This window comes from Protopterus annectens, chromosome 6.part0, assembly GCF_019279795.1.
Source record: "Protopterus annectens isolate FY-2018-M chromosome 6.part0, PAN1.0, whole genome shotgun sequence".
NCBI lineage: Eukaryota > Metazoa > Chordata > Ceratodontiformes > Protopteridae > Protopterus > Protopterus annectens.
In genome coordinates, this window is record NC_056737.1 from 78,980,458 (window position 1) to 78,993,555 (window position 13,098).

Below are 13,098 nucleotides of genomic sequence, written 5' to 3' on the forward strand. Positions count from 1 at the left end.
GCTATGATATGGCATTATATATGCTGTATGCTGAATTAAAATTAGAAGTTCCTTGAAAACATCTTGAAATAAGAGAGAAAAATGTGTAAAGTTTATACCAAATGGAAGAAAGTTTCACAAAACACTACTAATTTTAGATTATCAGCTACTCATATGGTTTACTGGATAAAGACAAATTATGTTAATGCTTACAGGTACTACAGGAATTTGCAAAAACTCCATCTTGGCAGCCCGAAAACATTCTGGAGTAGCATTAAGATTCACTAATTCAGGCACTCTGTTCACAAAGATAGGTCTCTACCAGTAAACTATGCATTGATACAGCGAATGCCATTAAACATACAATGTTATTACTTTAAAATGTCACAAATAAGGGAAACCAAGCCAACAAATTGATACAGAAAGCAAAGTCCATCAAATAATGAAATAAAGTACATCAAGTCTAAGCGCAGGTTCAGGTAACATATTGCAATTTAATAAAACTTTGATACACTTTTTCATTATCTGATTACCTTAAAATGTCACATGTAACAACCTCCAGACAGTTTTTAGCCTCACACATATATAAATTAGTGGAAGCCTATCAATGTTACTCCAAAAGAATCAACAAGAAAGCTGCCAAAGAACTTACAAAAATACATATGAAATCAATTGTTCAATATCACACCCTATATTTCTTGTAGGTAGCTGTGTTCTGTGCAAGCTACTGACATAACTTGTTTGTAACAACTAGAATCATCTCTGAGGCAAACATGCTTTGAATAGTACCTTTATCTGTTATCCTGAAACAAAGGGATGCCTTCTTTTTAAAATTTTGCATAGCGTAGTCTATGATCAGACCTTGGAGTATGTTCAGATATACAACCTCATATCGGGCAAAGCAGCATGGAGTTTGACTTAAATATATCACCAGCTCCCATATTCATACTCATCGGCCAGATTCTAGGTAATATTGAAAATTGTTGACTAAGAGGAGTTATATTTCTAGGTTTATGAAGAACCTTTGAAGCAGTCACTTTTACCCAGTTCAGAAATTAACTGTTTTTTTCTGTGAATGTTATTCAGTGGTTCCACAACCACCTAGTAAATAGAACTTCTACAGTTATTGGCAACAGTAGATTCACAGAAGCTACTACTCTTTGTAAAGGAGTCCCTTGAGGTCTTGATATTTTTCTCCTTTAAATTAACAATTAGCCCTAAGGTCTGTCATAACTTCTATGCTAACGTTATTATAAGCCTTATTTTCTTTACTTTTTGGTCTACAAAATGACGACTTAGACGTGAATTTCTTAGAATCAAATGATCTTCCACTAAATCTAAACAATTACCAATGTATATAGAGTATGGCTGTTCATTGCACATTTATAGTAATCTGTGTTAAAATAGTGCATTCATTGGGAAAAACCACATCATCCACTCCAGCACTGGATTATTGTTTGTTATTTGGTTAATTTCTATCCACCATCTTCTTCCCCACTATTTCTTTATGAAGATGTCATAATTTATGCTGAACTGTTTCTCAACCTTGTAATTGTTTTCTTACTCACTCCAGGGAAGCTCTGGAAGTTTGTATCGACTCCCAATTGGGTGCATCCTGAGCTTTCTGACAAAATGAAGTTGTGTCCTTGCACTTCAAACAAATGTTCATAACTATAGAATCATAAGGGTTACAAAATAAATGTAAATGGCAAACTGTACAGCACAAGCATCTCTTTGCAATACAAGTATTCATTAGTTTGTAAATCTTCCAACTGAATTTTATAAGTCATAATAAACATGGCTAATTATATAATATTTTTTAAACAATTTACAGTATTTAGTAACCACTCAAACTGCACATGTACAATCAGCTTTTTTGTGCATCTGTGAACTTTCATTTGAGGCTATGCAATACTTAGTGTTACTTGGCTGTTGAAATAGAAACATATGAAAATTATTACAATACAAGAATTTATAAACAACGATTAATATCTGTTGAGCAGGACTTAGACATTGGTCAAATATCAGTGCAGTTGTATTCCCACCATGTAAGCTTTAAGATGAAACCTTTCAATAGATGGTGTGTACCATGGTTTTGAAATTGTCGCAGATATGAGCAGGCTTTATTAGACACCCAGAGTAATAAGTAGGATGTAATTACAGAAACACCTTGAGGTGTCACTAAACTTTAATGAGTCTAAAGCCCACCTGATTAACAAACAAATATAAACTCTCAAAATTCCACAGTGTTATGCTCTTCAGCACTAATAACATTCTCAGTCTTTAAACATAACATCTGACACCCAACTGTTTGCATTACTCATGAAAACTATTTACATATTCTACTGGACCAAACTCTCCTTCAGTTTACACCAATCTTATAACAGCAGAAGTTATAAACCATCATAAAATCACACACAAACTCTTCAATATCCTTGCCACAGACATGCGCAGAGAAATAACTGTAAGTAAACTGGTACTCTGGCTGTAATATCCATTGCAGATTTTCTTGCCGTGTGCATTATTACTACAGGGAGTGGAAAATAACGCTCTTCTTTATTCATCTTGCCAGCATAGAGTTTTTTTGTTATACTAGTCACTGTTTATAGCATCTTTTCGTAGTACTCTTGACTATTTGTTTAATGAATTTTACAGTTAGCTGATAGCTAACAAACTGATTATAAGGAAAATATTGTAGTCTGAGAAAGCTTTATAAAAAATTGTGAATACATCGGTTCTAGCTTTTGTACATTAGTACCAGCATCCTGGAATGCCTTAAATGAATTGCCTGCAGTTGAAGTCCGTCTTTATTCATGAAAAGCAGACATTGCGCCCACAGGAAGAATACAAATGCCTCTGCTTCCATGATACCGAATAGCTGTTTTATTTTATTAACATTTGATGTTATGTGATCCTATCTCTCCTACATTCTGACTGATGGGTTCGGAGCCGATCCCTCGGCTCCGACTCGGCACGCTTATGCCAAAGAGCGAAGTCTCTTATTGGCTGAGCTTACTATATCCCAGGATGCACCACTACCAGTCCCCCAGATCTCGTTTGCCGCTAACTAGCAAAGACGTGGTCTCGAGCTGGCTGAGCTAAGTAGTGTTTTTCACTAACTTTTTCTGTCAGGAATTTCCTAATTCTTCAACAAAAAGCTGTTTTAACAGCTATATCGTACTTTTTGTGTATGAGTGGTTATTTTTTGTGGAAAATTTGTGTGGTGGTTGCGTGTTTGTTCTGACTAGAGGCCCCTTTTGAATTGAAAGGCCTTTCCCTGTCAGTCAATTGTCTTTCAAGTCCTTAAGGGTTCTTGGATCCCTTTAGTTAATTTTTTCTGTTGTTGTGACAGTCTTTGTGTAAAAAAAAAAAAAAAAAAAAGGAAAAGTAATTGTTTTTCTGTGATAGTTAGAGTTACTAAATTTGTTGCCATAATGTCTCAGGCTCCTAGGCCTTCGGGCTTTAAGAAGTGCACTAAGTGCAGTTTTAAAATGTCAATCACAGATGACCACTCTCTCTGTGTGTATTGTTTGGGCGCCAAACATTTGCAGGAGTCCTGCAGCGTGTGTCACGCGTTTTCCTCGAGGGTCCTCCAAGAGAGGAAAAATAAACTTATTTTGAAAGGCCTTATTAAACCCTCATTTGAAGAGGCATTAGCTTCCTCTCCTTCTCCTGCTAAAAAGAAAAGGGCGTCGGCTCCGACCAGTCCGTCTGAACCGACCGCCAAAAGACATAGGCAGGCTTCTCCTTCGGCTCCACGAACTTCGGAGCCGAAGGTGGAACGGTCTGCCTCGATGCCTCCAGCCTCGACTCCTCTGGGTTCGGAGCCGACGGCTGGGGCATAGAGAGGCGGGTCACCTTCATCGGCTCCACTGATCTCGGAGCCGATGAAGGTTGCCCGCTCAGACACTTCCTCCTCGGCGCTGAAGCCCTCTTCGGCACAGATGGAAATTGGTTTGGACACTTCTTCGGCGCCGATAATTGTCGAGTCTATTCGGAGCCGGTCCCCTAGTCCCTTGGAGCCGTTGGAGAGGCCTACTCGGACCCATTCGGTCTCTTCCAGGTCATCAAGGATGTCAGATTCGGACATAGACAGGGTGCTCCAAAGACTGTTCCAGTCCCCAGTCTTTCAGAAATTTGTTTCGGCTCCGACCCACTTGGCTTCGGAGCAGATAGCCCATTCCATTGGAATTCCTCCTCCGACCGCTTCGGCTCCATCGGAGCAGGTGCTGATGGAGCCAGTGGAAATCCTAGGGTCGGCTCCGACCCTTACTCCAACCCCGGCTTTCGGGTCCGAGTTTAGCACACGGACTTCTTCGGCCGGACCCGGGGGTGACGTTTCGGGACCAATGCTGTCAGTTCCAAGCCTCCTCTCGGTGCTTCAGCCGCGGGACTTCCGTCTGCTGTCATGGCTCCGGAGACCGGACCCTCCCAGGATTCTGGGGGTCCGGCCTTCAGAGCTATGAGGAGTGCCTTGGCCAAGTCTTCGGCCATCTCTACGGCTTTACCGGCACCTTCCCTGGGCATGGAGACTGGGTCTTTGGCAGTTCCCCTGTCTCTAGGCAGCGGAGCCCCGGGGCCTGAGGTTACCCCACTGGGGTTCCCTCCTCCTGAGGGTCTTCGAGTTGTCTTCGGAGGAGCCCCCAAGGAAGAGATCGTGCAAGAGGAAGCACGTGGACTCCCCCGACGAGTCTCTTACATCGGACACTGATCTTGATGATGCGGAGGGGTCCCCAAAGTCGTCCTCGGATGATGTCTCATTTGCAGACATTCTAGAGATCCTTAAGCAACGAGGCGGCTGGAATTCCAAACCCTCCGCTGATGAGTCGGTGTTCCTCAAGGCCTTCGGGGCTCAGCCCTCCGCCTCCTGGGTGTCTCCGCCCTTCGAGCTTCTGGATTTGGTTTGTCGGAGGGCGTGGGAACATCCAGATACTGTGGAACCAGTGCCTTCGCCCTTACAAATTTTTGTCTCCCCCACCCGAGAAGGAGTTCTTAACGAAAGGCGTGGCTGTAGATGCCATGGTGGTGGCATCTGCTACCCAGTAGGACATGGCAGAGGCTTCAACGTCCGTCCATCCTCCTAATAAGGAGTCTAGGAGCATGGACGCACGGAAGCGCACCCTGACTTCAGCGGCCTTTACTCTGAGGTCCCTGAATTATTTGGCACATTTCACCAGACTACAGAGGGATCTGGTCAAGGAGCTCTCAGACTCCCTCTCAGGTAACCTACCTGAGCAGCTAGCCCAGTCGGTTAGCTCTCAGTTGGCTATCCTCACCTCGATTTCTAACTTGTCCATGAGGCTCATTTCATATGCGGCCGAAGGGGCGGGCAGAGCGGCAGGCACAGGCGTGGCTCTCACGGAGACCAGCCTGGCTCCGCTTGTGTCATTTGGAGGCCTTCAAGTCTTCCTTGCCGACGCTCCTTTGATGGGTCCTCTTTGTTTGGACCCAAGGTAAAGACACTCTTACCGCTGTGAGCAAGAGGGAAAGACTTTATCTGCCGGAGGAGCACGTTATTCCACTCCCTTTCGGCCTCATCCCAAGGCTAAGAGAGGAGGGAAGATGTGGTTCCATAAATCACAGAAATTCTTTCCTCAACAGCAGGAAGATTCCCCTTCCAGAGGCAGAGGACGGGAAATTTTTTCTGGGAGACGCCGTCCCAGAGGCGGCAGAGGCCCCCGCAACACTGGAGACCGCGAGTCCTTTCGTGGCTCTTCAGCCTCCCACACTTCATGAGGGATTGCCCGGCTGTGCTGCCCCGGAGCCAGTCGGGTGCCGTTGCCAAGCACCTAAAAGCCTGGGAGTCTATTACTCAGGACAGATGGGTGCTTCGGATTATTGCCGGAGGTTACACCATTCCCTTCACACTCACCCCCACCGTCCAAAAAAATCCCGGACCCACCACCCAGTCAAAGGGAAATTGCAGCCGTAGAAGCTTCAAAGCTGCTAGAAAAAGGAGTCATCCAACCGGTCCCCACAGACCAGATCGGATCCGGAAATTACTCAAGGTTCTTTTTAGTGCCAAAAAAGACAGGGGACCTGAGACCCATTTTAGATCTCAGCAAACTAAACCAGTCCGTCATGAAGTCCAAATTCCGAATGGTCACTTTACAATCCATTCTCCCATTGTTGGAGAAAGATGTTTGGATGTGCTCCATAGATCTCAAGGACGCCTATTATCACATACCGATACATCAGGCGTCCAGGAGGTATCTGCGCTTCAGCCTGGGAGACAGTCATTTCCAATTTTGTGCACTGCCCTTTGGTCTCACCACAGCCCCCAGGGTGTTCACCAAGTGTTTGGCAGTAGTGACTGCTCACCTGAGGAGTCTCTGATTCCAAGTGTTTCCCTATCTGGACGACTGGCTCCTGACTGCCACCACCAGGCATCTACTACTAGAGAACCTACAAGCCACCATCTCCTGGGTGCTTCCCTGGGAATTACATTCAACTGGTCAAAGTCTGTCTTGCTGCCTTCTCAGCGCATAAGATTCATAGGAGCAGAGATAGACTCAAAATTAATGCGAATCTTCCTTCCTACCGAAAGGATACAAACATTACAAGGTCAAGTCCGAGCCCTGCTTCTAAGATCCAAAGCCCCAGCCAGGATGGTCCTGCAACTTTTAGGTTTAATGTCTGCCACGGTTCTCCTAGTTCCTCTGGCAAGATTGCACATGAGGATTCTTCAGTGGCTGTTATCGACACAATGGTCTTTTCAGGATCTCCCCCTCAATCATCACATACTGATTACAGAAACGTGCAAACGGGACCTCCGCTGGTGGCTTCTGCCATCCAATCTGAATCAGGGAAGACCTTTGTTATACCCCCTCCGGTGGCCACCTTGACAACGGATGCCTCCCAGATGGGGTGAGGGGGGGCATTGTCTGGGCAGGTCAGTTCAGGGTTCTTGGCTTCCAAACGAAACTTTTCTCCATATCAATGTGTTGGAAATGAGGGCTGTACTTCTGTCCCTACAAGCCCTCCACAAGTTTCTCCCTCAAGGCATTATCGCTATCCACACAGACAACATGTCGGTCTGGTATCTAAACAAACAAAGGAGGGACCAGATCTTACCCCCTTTGCAGAGAGGCCATGAGGGTGTGGGAATGGGCAGTGGCTACCAACCGCTTCCTGGTAGCGACCCACATTCCAGGAAAATCCAATGTATTGGCAGACAGACTGAGCAGGACTATTCTCTCTCCTCACGAGTGGTCCCTGAACGAAACAGTAGCAGCTCAGATTTTCAAAAGATGGGGGATTCCGTGCTGCGACCTGTTTGCAACACCACAAAACACGAAGTGCAAAAGGTTCTTTTCCTTGACCCTGGGTCAAGGGGAGGCAGCTACGGATGCTCTAGTCCAACCTTGGCCAACAGGACTGCTTTATGCTTTCCCTCCGGTTCCACTCCTCCCCAAAGTCATCCAGAAAGCTTCCCAATTGGGGTCCACAATGATTCTAATTGCTCCGTACTGGCCTCGTCAGGTATGGTTCCCCTACCTACAGAGATATACTCTGGACGGTCCTTGGTTTTTGGATCTAACTCCGGACCTTCTGGTTCATCAGTCGGGACAACAGCACCAGTCCCTTCACACTTTGAAATTAACAGCTTGGCTCCTCCACTTCCGACTTTAGTCAGAAATCACACCTTGGACCCGGAAGTTATTCACATTTTATCTTCAGCCCACAAACCCACCACTAAGAAATTGTATCACAGTAAGTGAAAGAGGTTTGCTATCTGGGCTCAACTCAGAGGCTTAGACCCTATTACTGCCCCGATACCAGAGGTCTTGAAATTTTTAACTTCCTTGTTTAATCAAGGATCTTCAGTCTCTACTATTAAAGTCCAACTAGCAGCTATCTCCAAATTTCACGAATCCATAGACCCACCGTTGATGAGCAGCAGATTATGTAAAACTTTCATGAAAGGTGCTGTGCTTTTAAGACCCCCAGTTTTTCATCCTGCGCCTCCGTGGGATCTTGATTTGGTACTTCGTGCCTTAACATCTTCCCCTTTGAACCGGCTGCTACATGTGAGTTGAAATATCTGTCTTGGAAAACTGCCTTCTTAATTGCAATTACCTCTGCAAGAAGAGTTTCAGAACTTCAAGCCCTATCTATCAAACCACCGTACTTGATTTTTCACAAGGATAGAGTATCACTTAGGCCTAATCCATCTTTTGTTCCAAAAGTTTGTTCTAATCTCTGTCTCCAACAATCTCTAGAGCTACCAGTTTTCTTTCCAAAATTTTCAAACAAAGCGGAATACACCTTGCATACATTGGATGTTCACAGGCAATTGTGCTTCTATCTAGACAGGACTCAACAATTTCAAAAACAGATCAATTGTTTGTGTCCTTTTCAGATAATAAACTGGGTAAAACCATCACTAAAGCTACTATTGCCAAATGGATTAGAGATTGCATAACTCAGGCTTATTCCTCTTCAAATAAGCAACTTACAACATCTGTCAAAGCTCACTCTACTAGAGCTATGGCTACCTCTATTGCATTTCATTCCAAGCTCGCTATTTCTGAGATTTGTGCTGCGGCTACTTGGTCCAACCCGCACACTTTCATTTCCCACTATAAATTGGATGTGGCATCTAAAGGGCGAGCATCATTTGGTTCCACGGTACTCAGGAGTGTTTTCCAGTGAGCCACCCAGGATTTAGGTGCTAGGGACGCTGTCCCATCAGTCAGAATGTAGGCGAGATAGGATCACATAACATCTTTTAGTTATGTACTCACCATAACTTCAGATGTTTGGGATCCATCTCGCCTACATTCCTAATACCCACCCTCCTTCCCCCTGCCTTGGAGATCAGAAGAGATTGAACGGTTTGAGTTCTACTGTTTTATCTTGTATCATCTGTCGATGTTATATAAGCAGTGCATGTGTGTGTGCATGTATGCGGACAAACTAGATCTGGGGGACTGGTAGTGGTGCATCCTGGGATATAGTAAGCTCAGCCAATAAGAGACTTCGCTCTTTGGCATAAGCGTGCCGAGTCGGAGCCGAGGGATCGGCTCCGAACCCATCAGTCAGAATGTAGGCGAGATGGATCCCAAACATCTGAAGTTATGGTGAGTACATAACTAAAAGTTTACTGGGGTAGTGCTCTGGTCACAGCTGACTAATTTCAGACAGAGCCAGCTTACAATATGTACTTAGATTCACTTCCATGTGTTGTGTTTTATACAAGATATGTGACATTTGTCTTAGAAATGTTTATATTTGCCATTTCCCTTTGCATTAGTACAAGTACTGTATGTATTATCTTTGAATATCGCAGACTTTGTTGTAATTCATTGTGATTGCTTATTAGCTCAGGTAGTGGCTGAAGAGGTTCATTAGACCAGTCCGCTCATTGGTTAACAGTAAGTGAAATAAAAATGAATATTATGGAAGTGGAGGAATAGTTTTCTGGCAAGAAGTTCATGAATAATCTGGCAAAAACGAGCCAAGCCCTTTGGTGTTACTAAATAAAAAGTCAATGTTTGAATTGAGTTTTGTGAAACTTTGTTGTGCTATTAGTTATCTTGGTTATTTCTTGTAGTTCTTGCTGAGGATGTATTGGATGAGATTATGGGAAAAGTTCCAACCTTCCAGGGACTGAAATATAGCAGTAGTGACCTGCTTGACTTTGGACGATGTGTTAACAAGTACAAGAATTCACTATCCTTACTTTACGGGAAGGATGAGGTAAGTGGTTTGGTACCCATTCCGTGGAATGTTAGAGTACAGTAAGTAGGGAATATTTGTACAACATGTACCATTTGAACTCCTCCTATTCACTGTTGCAGTATTCTTTACGTATGAGTTGTATTCCGCCCAACGACCCGACATCTGGCCTGTATACAAAAGCTTAGAGCCACTGTTTGTATGTGGGACGTTGCACATAGGCACAGATGTCAGCCATAAAAGGGACGTCCACACATACCATCCTTTGAACTTTTTTGTCACCATTCAGAAAGGTTGACTCGTACATTTGGTCTGCCATTGGATCCCTTTGGTTCATCTTACAGCTTCAGGTAAGTACCAAACAGGGGATTTAATATATTGCTACTACCTTTTGTTTTGTTAATGTCATCCAGGAAGGGCAAGCGTAGGTGTGGAAGGCAAATTCCACATAAAGATAGCCACGGGCTGTACTTGTTTTAAGGGCTTACTCACGATCACAGGTCTTGTTTTGTTTCTCAGGCCTTCATTCCCAAGACTGCGCAGTCTGTCTGTTCTGAACTTGGAAAACCAGCTACTCAAACATCTGGGTAGGAATGCTATGGAGGGTTCTGCAAGTACTTCCGAGCCATCTGTTAAGAGGAAGGTTAGCAAGGTTAGACCTGAATCCTCTTTAGCTTTGCCTCTTTTCTCCGACGTACTCCTTGAGGTTGATGAAAACCCGGTGGTACAGTCGGAGGTAGGGTCCGCTCTCTTGGCTGGTACTGGGATGGAAGCCATCAGGAGTGTGGATCCTAGCATGTCCAAGACTATGCAGATATTTGATTTGGATGACATGGGGAAACCGCTCCTTGTAATTGGGGAAGACTCTGGAACTACTCCAGTTTCCTTGTCCAAAGAACTACCAGAGGTTAGGCCTTCGACTGCCATTTCTCCACAACAGGATAGGCCTGTGAAAAAGAAGCAAAAGAATAGGCATGTTCCAGCTTCCTCTACCCTGGTGTTGGATTGGGATGTTTTTCCCAGGGCCTTAATGCACTGATGGCTTTGAGGCCTGTGACTTCACCTTAACCCATAGCGGGCCCGGCCTTTGTCTCTCCAGTGTAGCCGTCCAAGTCCCAAGGCATTATTCCAGGACTGCCTGCAGAACTTCAAATTCAGGACTCTGAATCTGAGGATTCTTCATCTGATGAGGCTACTGTAGCATATTCCACTCTAATTCCCTCTCCTTTGGAATATGCTTCCCCAGAGGAGGAGTCTAATGGGGGGGGGGGGGGGCTCTCCCATGGAAGAGCTCTCCTTTGGGAAAACAATTAATTAATAAAATGAGGGAATGTTTTTAAGTGGGATGCCTCACAAATCTCAGAACAGAAGAGATTAAGAGCTTTTGCAGGTGGAGGTTCCTGCACCTTCAGCAGTCCCTCCAGTGCTGCCAGCCAATGTGTTCAAGGCCACTTCTAAGTCCCCTGACTCCCAAGCCCTTGCCCCAAAGAGATCGGACTTTTTCTTTAAGGTTCCTGAGGATTGCGAATTTCTTTTCAAATGCCTCTCTGCTGACCCTGCTGTGGTTTCCATTACCTTAGGTAAGTCCTCACAGTTGTCTCCTGTCAAGTTGCTCCTTTCTGACAAGGAAAGCAACATTTTGGAAAGGTTGGGTAAGAAGGTATATACTTCCACATTGGCTATCAGAGCAATTAATTATCAAGCATACATGTCCAGATATTCTCTGGTCTTACTCAGGCAACCCAGGCCCTTTCCCCATTGCCAGATTCAGAGTTGATATCTCTGGTCCTTTCCCTCCTGTCATCCTCCTGTCAGGTAGCTAGACGCTCTATCAAGTGTAGTTGCGATGCAGTTGAGGCCTGTGGCAGGGCAGCAGCTTCTGCTTCTGTTCTGAGAAGACATTCCTGGCTATGTCTCCAGGCATTTCCTGATGACATCAAGGCTAAATTGCTTGATGCGCCTCTTTACAATTCCTCATTGTTTGTTTGGAAAAGCAGCTGCAGAATTGTTTAAATCACTGCAGGAAAAAGGCAAGGAACTCCAGGGTTTAAAACACCTTCTGGTTTCACCATTTCCAAAATTTCTTAGAAACTTTCCTGCTAAGACATCCTTTGTTAGGAAACCCCTCGTTCCTCTGTCTGTTCCCTCTGGAGCAAGAACCTGCAAGCCTTCTAGGAGGCACCCTCGGGCGCTAAGGCAGCTGATCTTTGTTTTTCACTGTTGCAGTCATCACATTTGGGTTATGCCTGCCAGGGTAGCCCTCAGCCAGCCCGAATGCCAGAGGCTTAGTATTTCTGTGTCAGTTGCTGTATCTTCCGGACTGATGGCAGGTCGTCAGTAGTATAAATTAAGGCAGCCATCGTCATTACATTGCCGGCTGGCCGCTACCTGAGTTTGGTCTACCGATTTGAAGCTGAAGTCTTCTAAAGCTAAGTACCCTATTGGGGATTGTTTTTTCTTGCACCAGCCGATGTCAGAAAAAGTTAACAATTGTCCCGCCTGTGGAAAGCCAATACCGCACCGAGACTTTCATTCTTACTGTGTCACTTGTTTAGTCCATGACCACGACATCCCCCACTGTCGCTTCTGTGCTTTGTTCAACGCCAGAACTATAAGTCGTCGGGCCCGTATTGTAGCTAGATATTTTTGCTTACAGTCCTCTAATTCTGATATGGCTTTGGTAAGCCATCCGACAGCAGATCTTCTGAAAGAAATGTAAAGATAAAAACATAGACAGACCGCACAGGTTCAAATTTACCGACCACGCTTCCGTTAAGCTAGTAGTCAGTTCTCCGGTCCTCAGTGAGGCGCATTTGCAGCCCCCGATGCCTGCATCTGTGGATTCGCAGGCCACTACCGAGACCCTTTTGGAGTCTGGTATGCTGCAAAACTCTTCTTTGACTAAGGATCCTGTGGTCTTCTCAACCTTAGATGGGTCTGGAGCCACTGAGCAGGCACCGGCTTTGTACTACCGATTCTCGACACAGTGACGTCTTCTTTTGCGACTGCCGTTCTTTCGAAAACTACCGAGTTTCTTAGGCCCAGGTTACGAACCACACCCAAGAAACCGACAACCCAGTCTCCGGCACCGGCTCCTTGCCTCTGTCTCAAATGCTTAAAATGGTGGAAGACCTTATCCTGCTGATCAGAGGAAGCCAAGCTAGGAAAAGAGATCTGTCCCCTGTAGTTTTATCTGAACAAGTCTGAGGACTCTGATGCTTCTGAATTTAAAGACATGCAACTCCTCTCTACTTATGAGGATTCTGATGCAGAGGATTCCATCCCTTCCTCCTCTCCCCCAGCGGATTTTTCCTTTGGGGAAACCCTTCATACCTTAAGGGAGCATTTCCAATGGGAGAGTCAGGACTACCCTCAATTTAAAAAGACTGGGAATTCTTAGATCTTCCACAGCACAGACCCTTGGCCATCCCCCACCAG

The 13,098-nt window shown here is 45.0% G+C and overlaps 1 protein-coding gene across 4 annotated transcripts in view; it reads left to right on the forward strand.

Moving 5' to 3' along the window:
- Nucleotides 1-13,098, forward strand: part of NPL (N-acetylneuraminate pyruvate lyase) — a 446,485-nt gene that overhangs the window by 135,554 nt on the left and 297,833 nt on the right. For all 4 annotated transcript variants that reach the window (XM_044073861.1, XM_044073864.1, XM_044073863.1 and 1 more), the window contains exon 8: nt 9,536-9,681. In XM_044073861.1, the coding sequence (XP_043929796.1) occupies nt 9,536-9,681 (146 nt within the window). The remainder of the gene's footprint in view (nt 1-9,535; nt 9,682-13,098) is intronic.